We start from the raw sequence: 16,689 nt of genomic DNA, 5'->3' as shown, positions 1-16,689 counted from the left end.
TATCGAATTTTTGCGACCTTGGCGCATGCCAGTGTCTCAGCTCACCGGCCACACTACTTGAGAACCTTGAGCTGTTGCTGGCGAGTGATAAGTGGCCAGGAGGATTGGCGATGATCAGACAAATAAGACGTGGTGGCTACAGTTTGTTGGCTAATGGTGGGAAGAAAGCGATTGCATTAATGCATGCGATGACCGTGATCGTGCTGCCGAGATGCATTTGGTTCAGGGTGTGTTCGTTTCCCTCCTAAATTATATAAGCTAGATTATAGTTAAGGTAAGAGGGTAAAAAATCGTCATGGAACTACTAGGAACCACATATAATCTGAAATAAGCTACGCAGATTATATGTGATCCTAAAGTGATATTTTACCATAGTACCAATGACTCATAATCCAAATTATATAATTTAGGTAGATTATAATTCCAAACAAATAAGGCCTTAGAACTCCTTTTCCCATATTGCCAATGATTTTGATAGTGAACTGGGGTTGTCTCTTGCACACTTGAAGACATAGTCTTGTATTTGGTTGAGAAATGTAAACGATAATAATATCACAAAACACCAACATTATCTTTGTTTGGTGTTGTCAGGTAGCGGTATTAGTTACTAAAAGTCCTCTTTCTCCTCTGACAGATTGGTTTCCTATGCTAATTTGCTGCTGACGCATCACGGCACCTCGTCGTCGCTCTCACCATCTCCGACGAGGCTGGGAGCAGATCCTAGCGTGGATGGGGTGATCTCCTGGCTTTTCCTGGAGTTCGCAGCTTCTGCCACAATCCTCAGCCGTTGTTGCTGGCTTGCTGCCTCCTTGGTGGTAGCATTCTCGACTCCACGAACAGATATCGCCTATGACAGAGTCTTGTGTCCGTAGTTTGCACACCCTCAAAGCCTCTTGTGGGTCGATTCTTGGAGCAGGAAGCCCAGCACCACCCGCCCCATGCTCCAGCGTTGCTCCGGCTCCGGTGATGCCATGGCGGCCCACGGTGTCAGCTCCGAATAGTGATGCCCCAAATAGAGAGAGTTTAGACATGACTGCAGCTACTAAATGCTCACTAATGCCAGTGCCAAAAGAAACGGGAGCAGCGCATGTACGAGCATCGACGCCCATGGAATAAACAAACGAAAAAGTTCAGATGCTTCTTTCTTCGTCAAGCACTGAACTGACGTCTTTTTACCTTTCTTGAACAACTTTTTTTTATTATTTGGTAGGTAGATAGTGATGCCGCCAATACTGCAGGTCTGCGGCACACGGAGGCTGGTGCTCTCTAGCTTGTGCCACATCGTGCCTAAACTTCAAAGCACGCTAGGCACATCGTGCCGCGTCAGCATGGCACGTCAAGTCTTTTACTAAGCTCAAGCCCGATCTGTGGCACGTTTTCATGCTGTACCAGCACAAGCACGGTCTGTAGCACGCCGGCACGTTTTCGTGCTGTGCCAGCACAAGCACGATCCTCGTAATACATGTGTTTGGTTTTTATTGGTTCTCATTTGTTTGCATATACTTTTGTTCTCATACGTAGAGAATAATTTCTAAACTAATATAGGAAACAAACGATATTATATAAATGTTGTAGGTAAATGCTATGACTACCTTTGGCCATATGAGATTGTAACATTATTACGTTATGAATGATCATTATCACCATTCCATACATGTAAGGTAGATTTTGTGGTTTCCTTCTATGATAAGAGTTATGTTAAGCTATATAATACATAGAACAAATGATGTTAGGATGATATAACGTATGTGCTAATGGGCTATTTTCGTGCCGGCCCAAGCACGGTCCAAGATACGTGCCGTGTCGTGCCACCCGTCATGCTGAGATTATACGAATAGCACGATCCTTACATTCATGTTGTACCGATACGACCTAAAATTTATCGTGCCGTGCCGTGATTTGGGTCGTTCCAAAAATGTCGTGCTTAGCACAGCCCAAGTCCCGGCTGCGAAGTCCAAGTCCCACTTTTTTTTAGCGTTGCATGCACGCGTGTAAATAATAATGTTACGATTTACGGAGGGGGTTGTGTTGCCTAGGAGTAACTACTGCACTGGTCAATGCAGAGACCGTCTGAGAGCCTAACGCGTGGCCGTGAGCACGTGGCAGAGGGGGAGACAGGCGGCCTACTTGCACGTTGCACTTGCACCGGTGTGCCTGTCTATAAAAAAAGAGCATCGCCTCCTCCGAACAACAGGACACGGAAATAGGAGCGGCATACTACAACTAGCTTGCCACCACCACTCCAGTCTAGTAGTCTTAGCTGCGAGGGCGTCGGAATGGCCGACGGCGAGGCCGGTGAGCTGTCGGCGCCGCTGCTGCTGCCGAGGGCGGCGGAGACGACGACGAAGAAGCACTACCACGACGGTTGCCCCGGGTGCCGGCTGGACGAGGCGAACAAGGGCAAGACCGGCGTCCCCCTCCTCAACTTCTTCTACATTTGGCTCGTCTGCCTCGTCGCCGGTGAGTTCATTCCCCGGCTTCTTCTTCTTCTTCCAGTGCTCTCTCTCTCTCTCATGCGCTGTCCGTTCGCGCATTAGCCTAAAGTGCTGAGGTATTCTATTCTTGGCCGGTGATGCGCGTGCGTGCATCGTCCATGCCGTGAATGGCCCGGGAATGATCGAGTTGACGAAGTGAAAAGGGTGCAAAGGACAAACTGGAAACCACGCACTTTAATTTGCTTGTACATTAGCATCAGTTATGTTCCATCTTTTCGTTTTTCCTAAAGGACGCGTAATAGCCTTTGTTGGACAATCTGGATGTGCAGTGGAAGCCTGAAGAAACGGCTGGTAGAGAGTGATTAAATTAATTACTCATTAACCCTGGGACGAACAAAGAGAGCGTTAGGACTACAAGTACTACAGTATTAGAATATTACGAGTATTAGAAACAGTGACTACTAAAGTATATCCCAGTGAATTAAGGAATTAATGATAGTCTCTGTCTACCGAAGCTAGTCAGAACTCAGAACTGACCTTTTTGGGATGTTTGATTACACAGGGGCTGAAGTTAGTCCAGAATATACTAATTAGAAGTATTAAACATAGTCTAATTACAAAACTAATTACACAGATGAAGTTTAATTCGTGAGACGAATCTATTAAGCCAGTTTAATTCGTGAGACGAATCTATTAATGCTAATTAGTTCATGATTTGATAATGTGGTGCTACATTAACTATTTGCTAATGATGAATTAATTAGGTTTAATAGATTCGTCTCGCGAATTAGCCTAGGGGTTCTGCAATTAGTTTTATAATTAGCTCATATTTAGTCCTCCTAATTAGCATTCGAACATTCGATGTCACAGGGCTAAACTTTAGCAAACTTTAGCAACTAGGGGGTGTTTGGTTCTTTAGTCCGGACTAAAGTTCCTGTCACATCGAATGTTTAGATACTAATCGAATGTTTAGATACTAATTAGAAGTATTAAATATAGACTAATTACAAAACCAATTGCATAGATGGAGGCTAAATTGCGAGATGAATCTATTAAATCTAATTAGTCCGTGATTTGATAATGTGATGCTACGATAAATATGTGCTAATCATGAATTAATTAGGTTTAATAAATTCATCTCGCAAATTAGTCTCCATATATGTAATTAGTTTTATAATTAACTCATATTTAATTATCTTAATTAGCCTAAAAAATTTGATGCCACTTAGACTAAACTTTATCGTACTCTCTTTCCGTACGTTCATTACGAGAAGGACGTAAGGGGGCGATGCCGTGGCAGTGGCAGTGTGGCACTGTCACGCTGCGTGCTAGAGGACACGTACGTCGTCGTGCGGTATGGCAGCTTCCCGGTCCCCGTCGGAGCTGCAGCTCTCAGTTCCTTGCCAGCTTGTTGCTTGCCCTTGGAATAGTCTCTTCGTTTCGCTGTCATCTTGTGTCCGGTCTGTGACTCGTGGTTGGGGATCTGCGCCCGCCGCCGGCCAGTGCCAAAACGTCAATAGAGACTTCAGATGGCTCCAGACTAGGCTTCAGGGACAAGGATGGAATTGGCCGCGAAAAAGAAATCTCACAACACGTATGCACTCCCGTTATTGTAGGTTTTTTTTTTGAGACCTTTATTATAGGTCGTGGTCTTAGAGCACGCTACTCTCCCCTCTCCTCTTAACCTCTTTTTGTTTAAGATGCAAGTCTCCCATTAACCAGGCGGTCTTTAAGACTGTTTGACTACTAGTAGCATCTATAAATTATATTAGCCATAACTGTAAGGTAATCGATGTCATGCAGAAATATTTTTAAATATAAGTTTAATACTATAGAATTGTATGCTATATTCTATAGAATGTTGGAATAATCCTTAGGTCTGTTTGGTAGAGCTTCATCTAATTTTGATTCTCTATGGAAACTTACTCTCTGAGAGAAGTGATTCTGTAGCTGAAAGTGATCCTCTTTGATTCTCTAGCATAAACTCTTCAAATTCTTCAAATCAGGATGGAGAATCACTTTAGAATCAGGAGAAGCTACTTTTTCCAGCTCCCAGCTTCTTAGTTTATTTCAGATAATCACTTCACAGAATCAGCAGATAATAACTTCTCAAACTCTTTAAATGGGGATGGAGAAGGAGAATCACTTCGTAAAATCAGGAGAAGCTATTTTTTTAGCTTCCGGCCTGAATCAACAAATAATCACTTCTCTCTGAAAAGCTATTTGGCAGCGCTTCCACGCTCTTGCTGGAATCAGCTCTGGTCTAAGGGCATGTTTGGGAATGCTCCGCTCCATAAAAAATAACTCTACTCCACTAACTCCATTTTTCTGCAGCTCCACTCCGCCAACTCCAGAAAATGTGGAGCTCATTAACTTGTTTGGCTAACAGCGTGACTTCAGCTATAAAAATTGTAGGATTTAGGTGGGAATAGTCTATTTTACTCTTGTAAAAATTGGTCCCACGAGTCATCCTCCCCGCTTTTTCCCGCTACTCTCCCCCTTCTTTGTCATTCTCATCTTTTCTCCCTTCTCTTTCTCCGTTGCTCTTTCTCCGTGCGGCAGGAGCCTGGCACGCAGCAAATCAATCACACACAATACATAATGCTAGCTCTAACGTAGATAAAACTCGACAGGCATCAGGAGACTCTACTAGTACGGTGGTACTAGTACTAATTAACTAGTGGTTTCAGAAGACTCTACTAGTTCTAATTAACGTCGTGCGACAGGCATCAGAAGACGCTAATGATTCTTGAGCATATAGCTAGCTAGCTAACTGGACGTACTCAGTATCACACCCCTGACGAGTCCAGCAGCGGAGGCGCGACGGTGCCCCGGGGAGCGGCGGCGGAGACGCAAGCGTTAAGAGACTACGTACATCGAGCGGCGTGAGGCGCGCGTGGCGCGGCCCCGCGGACTCGGCGAGCAGCACTGCACGCGGTGCGGCCTCGCTGCTGCCCTGGCGTCGACCTCCCCGCGCCGTGCCTCCAGCGGGCAGCGGGGGTGCGCGCGGCCCCGTCCGACGAGCGGCAACAACGCGGCCCCGGCGAAGGTGCGAAGACGCGGCCCTGGGCGCGGCGGACACAGGCGCCGGCGCGGCACCGACGGGCGGTGGAGGAGGAGCAGCCCCGGCAAGCGAGCGACGGCGTGGTCGGCTATGGCACGAGGAAGACGAAGATGGGAACTCGGACGGGCCTATTTTTCTTTTTCCAGCGAGCGAACCGGTACGGAAACTACATGAACTGTAGCATGGTGGGACAATTATCCCACAGCTTCAAGAGAAGATTTAAAACTGCATTTCAGGAGCACCTCTTGAGGTGCTAAAAAAACATAGATGTAGCTCTTAACTTCATTTTTTTTTTCCGGATGGACGCGTTTGGTAGGAAGATCGAGGAGTGGAGCTGAAAAATATGGAGCAGAGGAGTCCCAAAAATACTCTTAGTCACACCCAAACTTCCGGCCTGAATCCGTTTACACAAATTTTTTCTAAAAAGATAATTTTGAACTTATACCATGCACCACGTATTCATGCTACGGCGCAACAGTTTTAGATCACAAATAATTTGAAATAATCTTCCTTCATACTGTGCCAGATTATCTATCAGCACCTTATCAGCCGAGCCGGTCTCGTCTCTCGCCACCGACCTAGGTTCCTTATAGATTATATAAGCTGAATTATGGTTCATGAGTAGTAGGGTAAAAGATCGTGATCATTTTAGACCACAAATAAGATAGATTATTTGAGATTATTTGTGGTACTAAAGGATTTTTTAACTATAGTACCCGTGACTAATGATCTGGATTATAATCTAAAACAAACATGATCCTAATCTAATCTCTCCTAATCTAATCTAGTAATGTGTGGTGGCGTGACGTGTTCTTGTGCTGGTCAAGATGGCGTTGTACGTCTTCCTCAATAGTCTCTGTTCCAAGTATCGTACTGTCACATTCCATTCGAAGCCGCGCGGGGGCCATCGGATCTGCACGGCCGCACACATCGTGCCTGTCGCTCCTGTATAATGGCCGGTGCGCGATGCGGACCCCTGCCCACCTGTCCATCGATCTCGTCCCCTTGTACTTTTGTCACTGTCCGCGTGGTATGCACGCCGAAGCTTCGGGGAGGCTACGCGCGTCCGTTCCCGTACGTGTGGAGTCGCGCTGGGCACAGTGGGCACGCACGGAGCGCCCGCGCGGGGAGGCTCGCTGCACCACTTGCAACGGCGGCCGCTGGTACGGCGTCCCCGTACGGCCAGCCGTACGTTTCCTGTGGTAGCGATCGACGGCAAGGGTCGGCCGCGGGGAAGCTTCGCGGAAGCCACGCACACGGCCCCATCGACGAGTCGGCTGGTCGCGTCGCGCGACACAGAGCTGTCCTAGCTAGCAAGGTAGGCAGGTAGCGGAGTCGGACCGGGCCGGAGCGGAGAGGATGCTTTGCTACCGCGCGCGACGGGTTCCACCGGCCGGCCTCGCGATCTCTCCGGCGTCTTGCCCCCGTCATCACTATCAATTCGACAAGAGTCCCGTTCCACTTTCTTCCGCGCCTCTTATGGCACACCGGCCCAGCTGCGGCTACTCGATCGGCCGGTGATATTATCCCGGCGGACGGCCAGCCGGACGGACGGCCGCGAGAGAGCGAGGGAAGTTTCCCGGAAACCGCCGGGGCACGGGCCTAGCTAGGTAGGTAGCGGAGTCGCTCTCTTCTGAGATCCAAGTTGCATCAAAAGCGATGGCGAACGCAGCGACGAGACGCCGTGGCGCTGTCCGTGTTGTCCTACCTTTTCAACATAACGTGACATTCTTCTCTCGTATCCTTAGCGGGACATTCTTCTCTCGTATCCTTAGCGGCGCTGTTATAAGGCTCCGTTTGAAAGATAGAACTAAAGTTTTGCCTGTCACGTTGAATATTTATATACTAATTAGAAGTATTAAATATAGGTTAATTGTAAAATCAATTGCATAAATGAATGCTAATTCGCGAGATAAATATATTAAATCTAATTAGTCCATGATTGATCATGTGATACTACTAATCATGAATCAATTAGGCTTAATAGATTCGTCTAGCAAATTAGCCACGGCTTATACAATTAGTTTTATAATTAGTTCACGTTTAGTTCTTCTAATTGCTATCTAAACATCCGATATGGCTCGAACTAAAAATTAATTCATCAATCCAAATACCCCCTGAGCATGGCGATGAGCAACAGGGACGGTCGTGTGGTGTGTGGCTGTGGTAGCTATAGGGCCGCGCGTCCGCGTGCGTTGCTGTTTGGTCAGGCATGTGCAGCTACGCCGCTGCTGTACAGGGGAGGAATAAGTGGCTGCGGTCTTGCACACGCCTCGCTCGATCGCTCAGCCTTCAATTTGATGCAGATGCCCGATTTCTACGTTTCCAGCGACCCTGGCTCGAGCGGTACGGTTGCGTCACCAGAGCCTGGCCCAAGCGCTTGTGCAGGTAACCAAGGTCGCATCCCGGGAGCCTGGACGGGGGGCATGCAGCGAACCGATCGGACCCCTGGTCGTTTCGGGTTCGTCAAGAGCTGTTTCCACAGCTAGCTTTTTGCGGTTTTGCCCGATCCAAATACAGCAGTTAAACGAGAGTTAACTCTCTGATCGGTCGTGTGGCGCGCGTTAGCGAAGTAAGGAGCAAACGCCTTTTTGGCCGTTCACGCTTAGCTCCGGCACACGTCACGTACGGTCTCACACCTCGTCTTGTCTATAAGAACGGGCACGCCCCTACTCCTTGTCCTTGCGCTGCATTAGCTAGCTATAGGACGGACTTGACATCTTCAAGGCCAGAGGGGGAGAGAGGGTGCAGTTACGGTCTCGGAATGGCCGGCGGCGAGGACGGTACAGCGGCGGCGCCGCTGCTGGCGGCGGCGGGGGAGAGGAGGTGCCGCGAGGGGTGCCCCGGGTGCCGGGTGGAGGAGGCGAACAAGGCCAGGGCCGGCATCCCCTACCGCAACTTCTTGTACATCTGGGTCGTCTGCCTCGTGGCCGGTCAGTCGTGGTTCGCACACCCTTATTTCGATCTCTCTCGACTGTTCCTGGCGTTACGTTTTTTCCTCTCCTAGGTTCTTCGGTGGGCGCGCGGCACGCTAGCTGTAGCGCCAGACGTAACACCACCCACATGCGCCACCCTCGGGTGGGTACGTACGTGTTCGTGTACTGTAGAGCACTCGCGTATATACGTATATATTATATCCTGTGGCCTCCAAATGAAATAAAGATATCCCAATCTATCCACCCACCCGTGCTGCACGTGTGCACCGATGACGACTTGAGTGGGTTAGCGAACTAACAATTTTGTATTAATCGCGAACGAGAGATCCGAATGACGGTAGCTTTGGTCCATCCAGATGATCCCGTACGTACGTACGGCGGCAGTAATAAAAGTCCGGAGAAACTGCCGGAGAAGTAAAACCAGCCATTAACCTGCAAGGCCAAGAAGCTTCGCGGGAGTTACATCCGCCCCGCTCCTGTCCGGCCGGCCGGCCGCTGGTGGCGGCCGGACCAAGCATCGGCCTGGACCCTGGAGCAGCCGATGCGTCTGGTCTCCTCCGTCCTGTCCTGCCGTCACAACCTCTCCGCTCCGTCCCGGTGCAAGGGGCCCGTGCGTCGTCACCTTAGAATATCATGGTCCTTGCTGCAGATAATTCCTGTGGCTGCAGTACCAGCATCAACTCTAGCGCTGTTGACGGCTACCTGCTGCATCAGTATTGGCCTATGCCCTGGGTTGCCCTGCACCGACCAACCACGCCGTGTGCGTGACCTGTTTGGCTGCGCTTGCGGGAACCGAAGTCCAGTCGCTGTCATATCGAAGTCCAGTCGCTCTCATATCGAATCTTGAGATACTGGTTATTTAGAGTTCCTAAAAATTTGTGTAACGAATGTTTAGATACCAATTAGAAATATTAAATATAGTAATTACAAACCAATTGCATAGGTAGAGGTTAATTTGCGAGACGAATCTATTGAGCCTAATTACTCCATGATTTGATAATGTGATGCAACAATAAACATATGCTAATGATGGATTAATTAGGCTTAACAGATTCGTCTCGCGAATTAGCCTCCATCTGTGTAATTAGTTTTATAATTAGCTCATGTTTAGTCCTTCTTATTAGCCTCCGAATATTTGATGTGACATGAATTTTAGTCCGGACTAAAGATCCAAACACCCCCTAACTACATACAGATTAATTATAAAATTAATTGCATAAATGAAGGCTAATTCACAAGTAGAATCTATTAAGCCTAATTAGTCCATGATTTGACCATGTAATGCTACGGTAAATATGCACTAATTATGAATTAATTAGGCTTAATAGATACGTAAATATATGTTTTATATGCTTCCAAACATCCCCTTAGTTTCGCTGATGTTTCTTTATTTCACGTTGTTGATAGTCATACATACGTAATAAGTGAACTTTGCTAGCGGTCCTTGTTAATTTGTCGCGTGTTCTTAATTATGTAGGACCTTAAACTAATACAACTAAAACAATTGATAAATTTAGAGACTCAAAATGGTGCTCCATCCGTTTCAAAACGAAGATCATTTTAACTTTTTTTCGATACATAGATATTGCTATACACCTAGAGTTATATCTAGTCGTTTAGATGCATAGCAACAATCTACATTTTGAAACGGAGGGAGTACATCAGCTATTTTGAAAAGTAACGTAAACAGAAAAGAAAAATATCGGGGGACAGAGAGAACGCATCCAACGCAAATCCATCATCGTGGTTGCGAATGTACTGGCATTGAAGCCGTTTCCGACGGGACAGAGACCCAGCCAACCCCTTTGATCCCGCCTCCTAAATTTAGCCAAACCAAAGACTAAACCCCGGAAACAGGGGAGGGAACGCAGCTCCAGAGGCCAGCGTTTTCCTAGTAACGCATCACAGCACCCGTTGCCCAAAGAGCATGTCCTACACGTGCACCACCGCGGCCCTCGCCGACGTCGTCGTTGTCCAGTTCCTGCTGTCCACCAGACGACCATGACCGGCACCCGCGGCGGCGGCGGCGGCGGGGGCGCGCCGCTGCTCGTCGGGGACGGGGTGGCGCCGCCGTGGCGCGAGCGCTGCCCCGGGTGCCGGCAGCAGAGGAGGGTGCACGCCACTGACCGGATACCGTACGCGGACTTCCTCTACATCTGGATCGCCTGCCTATGCGCCGGTATGAATGCCCATGCGTCGTCTCTTCTACACGCACATGGATGCATATGGGACGTGGGACTTGATCTCGATATCAGATCGTCGTCTTCTGAAGAAACAGCTCGCTCGCGGTGACCGTCGCTCACTGTAGAAAACTAATGTAGATAGGCCATGGGATTCAGTATGAATAGGACTGATTTCTCATCCTGACAGTCTCATCTGTTCTTTATTAGCGCTGCCTAAATAAGTGCTGCTGCTTTTTTAATATTGAAAAGCATTATCCTTTATTCTGGGACCACTTATACTGTCCAAAGTATATGTCTGTTTTAATTTCTTATCAGTTTTTTTCCTGTTCAGTGACTAATCCCCCCATGTTTTTCCTTTTCCAGCTCTGCCGATCCAGTCACTGTTCCCTTATCTGTACTTCATGGTATGTCCAAATGTTAAAAATACCAAGCTTTAACTCTGTTAACATGACAAACACTTGCAACATTCAGTATTTTAAAATACAATGGCTACCGAATTATTAATGTGTTGCAATCCAACAGATCAGGGACTTGAAAGTCGCAAAAGAAGAGCAAGACATTGGGTTCTATGCTGGTTTTGTTGGTGAGTAGCGTCTTTTGTCATGATTGAGATTTCAAGGCTTAGTTTTGTATACATGTATAATATTTCTCATAAAGCTGAATATGCATTTTCACCGAATAATTGGGTAAACCTGCTGTTATCTTCATTGACTATGGTTTATGTCAGTGCACTTTATTGTATTACCGATTATATTTCATTAATCTTTCAGGGGCAACTTATTTCCTTGGAAGAACCATCAGTGCTGTGCCATGGGGCATGTTTGCTGACAAGTACGGGAGGAAGCCATGCATCGTGATCAGCATCCTCTCTGTGTAGGGAACATTCGGGCCCATTATGAGACATACTTCGAACTCAGTTAAACAGGACTGAAGTGAAACTTATTTTGATTATTCTTTCAGGGTTGTGTTTAACACACTCTTTGGCCTTAGTACAACTTACTGGATGGCAATTGTAACTAGGGGATTACTTGGATTGCTCTGTGGCATACTGGGACCAATCAAGGTAACTCACAGTGTGGATGCATGGCTGGTCCAATGATCAAGTGATATTAGGTCTTACATTCTCATGGTTGCTTGCATCTGTATTTTCTAGGCCTATGCTTCAGAAGTCTGCAGGAAAGAGCACCAAGCTCTAGGAATCTCTCTTGTAAGAGCGACCCCTTTTGTTTGTGTTCAACTTCTTCCTCGAGCAAATTCAGTTTGTAATGTTTATTTTTATTTGTAGCTAACTTACGTCTAACATCATGTCCTAGGTTACATCATCACGAGCGATCGCCCTTGTTATTGGACCTGCTATTGGAGGCTTTCTTGCACAGGTGAGCATTATAGCAAGAGAAGTTAAATTTGCAAGAGCAATTATCAAGAGGACTCTTGCATAGCCTGCATCATGCATCTCTTCTTCAGATCTCATCCCTAATACATATGCATCTTCTTCAGAATCTCATCCCTAATGCATATACAAAAGAGGATAGCAGTCCTGTTATGCCAAAAGAAAAATAATCTAAGCTGAAGCTGAACATTTTCATCCAACAAGATTGTAAGAATAGAGAATATATATGGAACAAAGTTGGTATAAATATATTTTTAGGATAATTTCACTCTAAACATGCAGAAGATTTGCATCTAATAGTGTACTAATAAAGAAGATATTCATAAATATATGACTAACATTATCTATACTCTATCCTTTATTAGCCTGCGAAAAAGTACCCAAATCTTTTCTCTGAAGAGTCCATATTTGGGAGGTAATTTTTTTTATCATACTTGTACTATTATGTAATTTTCTGTGGCTTTCAGCCTAGATAAACCTTCAAAATTTGCATCTATTTTCAGGTTTCCATACTTCCTCCCTTGCTTCGTCATATCGGTACTAGCAGCAGGATCTTGTATTGCATGCATTTGGCTTCCGGTACACCACCTCATCTCCCTTTTGATTTTTCCCTTGAAAATCCAACTAGCTACATCCTTCCAAGAAAATGAATGAATGTTTGGACTCATAAGCCTCCATTCAGTTCTTTTTTGTACTTGCACCAAAAAAACATTTATTTCGAAACTTTCTAAAGATCTTGAGAAAGTTTCTCAGGATTTTATCCCATTTTGTCAGGAAACACTGCACTTTCACAATGATGACAAAGTAGAAGCTATTGATGAACTGGAGGCACAAGCTGGTGACTCCAAGTTAGAAGCTGGAAATGCTAAAGAATCTAGAGGTGAATCTACAAAGAGTCTGCTAAAAAACTGGCAATTGATGTCAGCAGTAACCCTCTACTGTATCTTTTCTCTCCATGACACAGCTTATCTTGAGGTAATCTATATCCTCTTTTCAGCTTCTGCAATAAAAATTAATAGAAGAAGACATTTTCACCCTGGCCCTTGAAATAACTTCTAAAAAGCTGCACGTGAAGTTTCAAAAAAAAAACTGCACGTGGGGATGCTAATATGTTGTGTAAAAACTATCTTCAGATATTTTCACTTTGGTCAGTTAGCAGCAGAAAATTTCGGGGCCTGAGTTTGACATCCCAGGATGTTGGAACTGTGCTGGCCATCTCAGGTATGTATTATTTTTTCCAAGTTTGAAGCCAATGATTATTGAATATGAGAAGCACAATCAAATCACCACATACATAGCATTCATCTTTACCACTTCCTGTTAGCATTGCCATTGAATTATTTATGATGACAATTTCATTTATTTTTTGTTTAGGTTTTGGTATTCTGGTATATCAACTTGCAATTTATCCTTTCCTTGCCAAGTATTTTGGACCAATCAAACCATTTCGTCCTGCAGCGGTATGTAACAAATGCATCATTGTGGGGTTCGCTTCTTTACACTCTTGTCAAAGAATTTAGAATCATTAAAAAATAGTTTATAATATGTGGGGAAACAAATAGGTATCAACTGAACAAAAATGAATCAAATCACAATTATTATATATATATATATTTAACATTAGGGAGAATATTGATTTATTCTTTTTTATGGAAACTGAAGAGGTGCTCCTTGTGTAAATTTTTTCTAAAAGAGGTATATTGAAGCGAATCACCAGATTTATCAAGATACTTACTCAATCTAATTTATCCTTGCCCGTACTGAATTCAAATCAGTGTTTAGTTTACTAGGAATTATTATTTCTAGTACCAAATTCAAATGTATGTTTGATTTGTAGGTCTTATCCATACTTCTCCTTGCAACATATCCCTTCATGGCCAACCTACAAGGGCTGGAGCTCAAGATACTTCTCAACATAGCATCGCTTTTGAAGAACATGTTTGCTGTAAGTCCAGTTTCTGCCAACAAGTTTGCCGGGCCATGTTGGCCCCTTTTCTTTTTCTTTGTTTTTTAATTTTTCAGGCTTTTGATTTTGTATGGACCATCTTTTGTTCCATCTTAATACAATGATGGGCAGCTCTCTTTCTGGCTTGAGGGAAAAAGTTTCTACGGTTTCTTTTATCGCCAATGGCAACTAGAATAGGGCCTTGTTTAGTTGGCTAATTTGGAAGATGCAAAATTCCTGTTTCAGCACTGTAGCACACTGTAGCGTTTCGTTTGTATTTGTGAATTATTGTCCAAATATTGACTAATTAGGCTCAAAAGATTCGTCTCGCAAAGTACAACAAAACTGTGCAATTAGTTTTTAATTTCATCTACATTTAGTACTACATGCATGTACCGCAAGTTTGATGTGATGGGGAATCTTCTTTTTGCATAGTGTCAAAGTTGGGAGTTGGTGAGTAACTAAACATGGCCTAGGAAAAAGTTGAATATCATCTGTGCTGATGTAAACGAGCATTGATTTAGTGAATTCTCGAATAATGTGCAATTATCTTCTTTTGCAAATATAAGTTGTCATTTCAAACGGGAATTTTGTTACAAATCAATTCTGATGTATTCTTTGGCCAAAACAGGCTACCATCACTGTTGCGTGCAACATTCTGCAAAACACTGCAGTGGTACGCATCACTTCTGTCTAATAACCTCATACGTGTCAATACATTTGCTCTATCATTTTTCTAGACTCTGACTTCTCTGACCAAACATGTGCAGACACAAGAACAGAGAGGGGTTGCAAATGGCATCTCTGTGACTCTGATGTCAATGTTCAAAGCTGTAGCTCCAGCAGCAGCAGGAATTCTGTAAGTATTGTTGTTTTTTTGTCTTTTATGGCAAGAAATCAACTGTTTCCCACCATAAAATAATATTAATAATTAACTTCATTTAGGGCCTGTTTGGAATGAAAAAATTGAAAATATAGGAAAGGAAAAAAACACAGGAATGGAAGGAGAACGTGGTGAAAAACAGACGAATGAAAAACTATGATGCAATGGGGGCGTTTGGAACACAGGAATCCACTAAAGCTATAGTAAATTAATAAAATATATTTATGGATTAATTACCAAATTAATTAGATGGTTTTTTAATGCGGTGGCTTTGCATTATGGGCCCCATCCAGAAGGGAGCAATCATGAGAACCTGTGGACGGTCATGAGCGGGAGCTATACACGAGAGAGAAGAAAAAATTACTCATATCCTTATGTCCTCCGTCCTACCTTCTTCCTAGCCACAGGCATGTCGCTAGCTTCTTCACCTCCGCAGCGTCAGCGACACTACCTAGCTAGAGAGCGACAGCAGAAAGAGCAAAGGGAAGAAGGAGGACTCCGCAGCGCGACGTCCCGGCGGCGCATAGGCTGGCTCCGCTGTACGGCGGGCCTTGCCGGCGCCGAAGGAATGTGCGGCGCAGCGGTTCGAGTCTCCGACCAGTTTTCCGCCTCGCCCACGCCTGTGCTCTCCCTTCTCTCTCTTCTTCATCTCAAGCTTCAAGAAAAACATTGGTTTGGAGTGGATTCTTTAGTTCCTGCGTTTTGCGAAGGAAAGGAACCCTTTCCATAGGAACGGCGAGCTGCGTTCCTTCGTTCCGAACGGCATATGACGTCATCAAAACATAGGAATGGAATTCCTTTAGAATTCCTTTGGAAATCCTGCGATCCAGACGGGGCCTTAACTTGTTTTCTTGCCTTTTTACAGGTTTTCATGGGCTCAGAAGCACTTAAGTGGACTGTTCTTACCAGGTAAACAGCATATACCTGGCTCCTCCATTTTTGCCATTTGCCGTACCTTAGAATGATAGGAAGCTAAACATAAAACTAAATGCATATATTTTTTCACTTACACAAAATGCAGGTGATCAGATCCTGTTCCTGATGCTAAACATGGTATCCGTTATTGGTTTAGTTCTGACGTTCAAGCCATTTTTCTCTCTGTCAAATGTGATGAGGCGTTCGTAAGTGTGTATATGAAGTTTGTCAGTTGTGAGTTATATCAGGCGCACTGTCAGATTACAGTGTGTTTTGAACTGCAAGAGTTCAAGTATTGTAAAGGCCCATGCTTTTCTCCTTATGTTCAGTAATCAGATGTAAAGGGTTCTCTGAATTTTTGCATAGGCACCGAAGGACCAGATGCTTATTGATGATATCATAAAATTGAAATGAGATTTTGCTTGCCATCGTTTTGTTTTGCCACGATCCTAACTAGTAGAATTATATCCGTGTGATATTTCGAATCTTTTGTCGAATGAAACCTATTAGCAACCATATATACCATTCTTTTCGTCAGGAGTAAATGATAAATGTTGAGATCTGGACAGTGTTCTAGAAAGCGCCGTGCCATAGGCGATTAGTAATTGTTTGACTCCAGGAAAGTTTACACGGTTTTCAAACTGGTTCAGAAATGGATGAGAACTACAGGCTAAAGCTTTACTATATTGAAACAGAAACGAGAATGGAACTTGCTGGTCAGGAAGCTACATGTTAGAATCGGAAACAAATGAAAGAAGCAAAAAGGGTGCACATCTTTCGTTTGTTGTTCACCTGTGGCTGCGAAACACCCACAAAAGACTATACTTTCTTCAATTCTTGTAATAAGTTATCACACTTGGTCATTTGCAGAGCCCTCTGTATCGATCTACACATCGAACCTTACTTTCTTGTGACTGGAACCCTGTCCTCTTGTAACA

At 44.8% G+C, this 16,689-nt stretch overlaps 1 protein-coding gene across 3 annotated transcripts; it reads left to right on the top strand.

Annotated features, from left to right (window-relative positions):
- The first annotated feature begins 2,188 nt into the window (after window positions 1-2,188).
- On the top strand, window positions 2,189-16,179 carry LOC117854938 (protein ZINC INDUCED FACILITATOR-LIKE 1). Of its 3 annotated transcripts, none has more exons than XM_034737197.2 (17): window positions 2,189-2,460; window positions 10,982-11,022; window positions 11,141-11,201; window positions 11,389-11,491; window positions 11,579-11,681; window positions 11,772-11,825; window positions 11,932-11,994; window positions 12,374-12,423; window positions 12,512-12,587; window positions 12,783-12,983; window positions 13,142-13,229; window positions 13,383-13,468; window positions 13,846-13,953; window positions 14,585-14,629; window positions 14,724-14,812; window positions 15,702-15,745; window positions 15,858-16,179. In XM_034737197.2, the coding sequence occupies exons 1-17, from the start codon at window positions 2,277-2,279 to the stop codon at window positions 15,959-15,961; spliced, it is 1,500 nt and encodes a 499-aa protein (XP_034593088.1). In that variant the 5' UTR covers window positions 2,189-2,276; the 3' UTR covers window positions 15,962-16,179. The 3 variants fall into 3 exon arrangements, with proteins under 3 accessions (XP_034593088.1, XP_034593090.1, XP_034593089.1); XM_034737199.2 differs by lacking the exon at window positions 2,189-2,460 and adding an exon at window positions 8,180-8,432; XM_034737198.2 differs by lacking the exon at window positions 2,189-2,460 and adding an exon at window positions 10,422-10,614.
- Window positions 16,180-16,689: the final 510 nt, after the last annotated feature.

Source organism: Setaria viridis, chromosome 5, assembly GCF_005286985.2.
Source record: "Setaria viridis chromosome 5, Setaria_viridis_v4.0, whole genome shotgun sequence".
Classification (NCBI taxonomy): domain Eukaryota; kingdom Viridiplantae; phylum Streptophyta; class Magnoliopsida; order Poales; family Poaceae; genus Setaria; species Setaria viridis.
The sequence above is the reverse complement of the archived record's forward strand: the minus strand, read 5'-3'. Positions and strand labels throughout refer to the sequence as shown.

Excerpts from the sequence above, each read along its gene's own strand:
- LOC117854938 (XM_034737197.2), top strand. The coding sequence starts at position 2,277 with ATGGCCGACGGCGAGGCCGGTGAGCTGTCGGCGCCGCTGCTGCTGCCG. Across the intron at positions 12,424-12,511 it reads GAAGAGTCCATATTTGGGAG|GTTTCCATACTTCCTCCCTT; the intron begins GTAATTTTTTTT and ends ATCTATTTTCAG. Across the intron at positions 14,630-14,723 it reads TTCTGCAAAACACTGCAGTG|ACACAAGAACAGAGAGGGGT; the intron begins GTACGCATCACT and ends AAACATGTGCAG.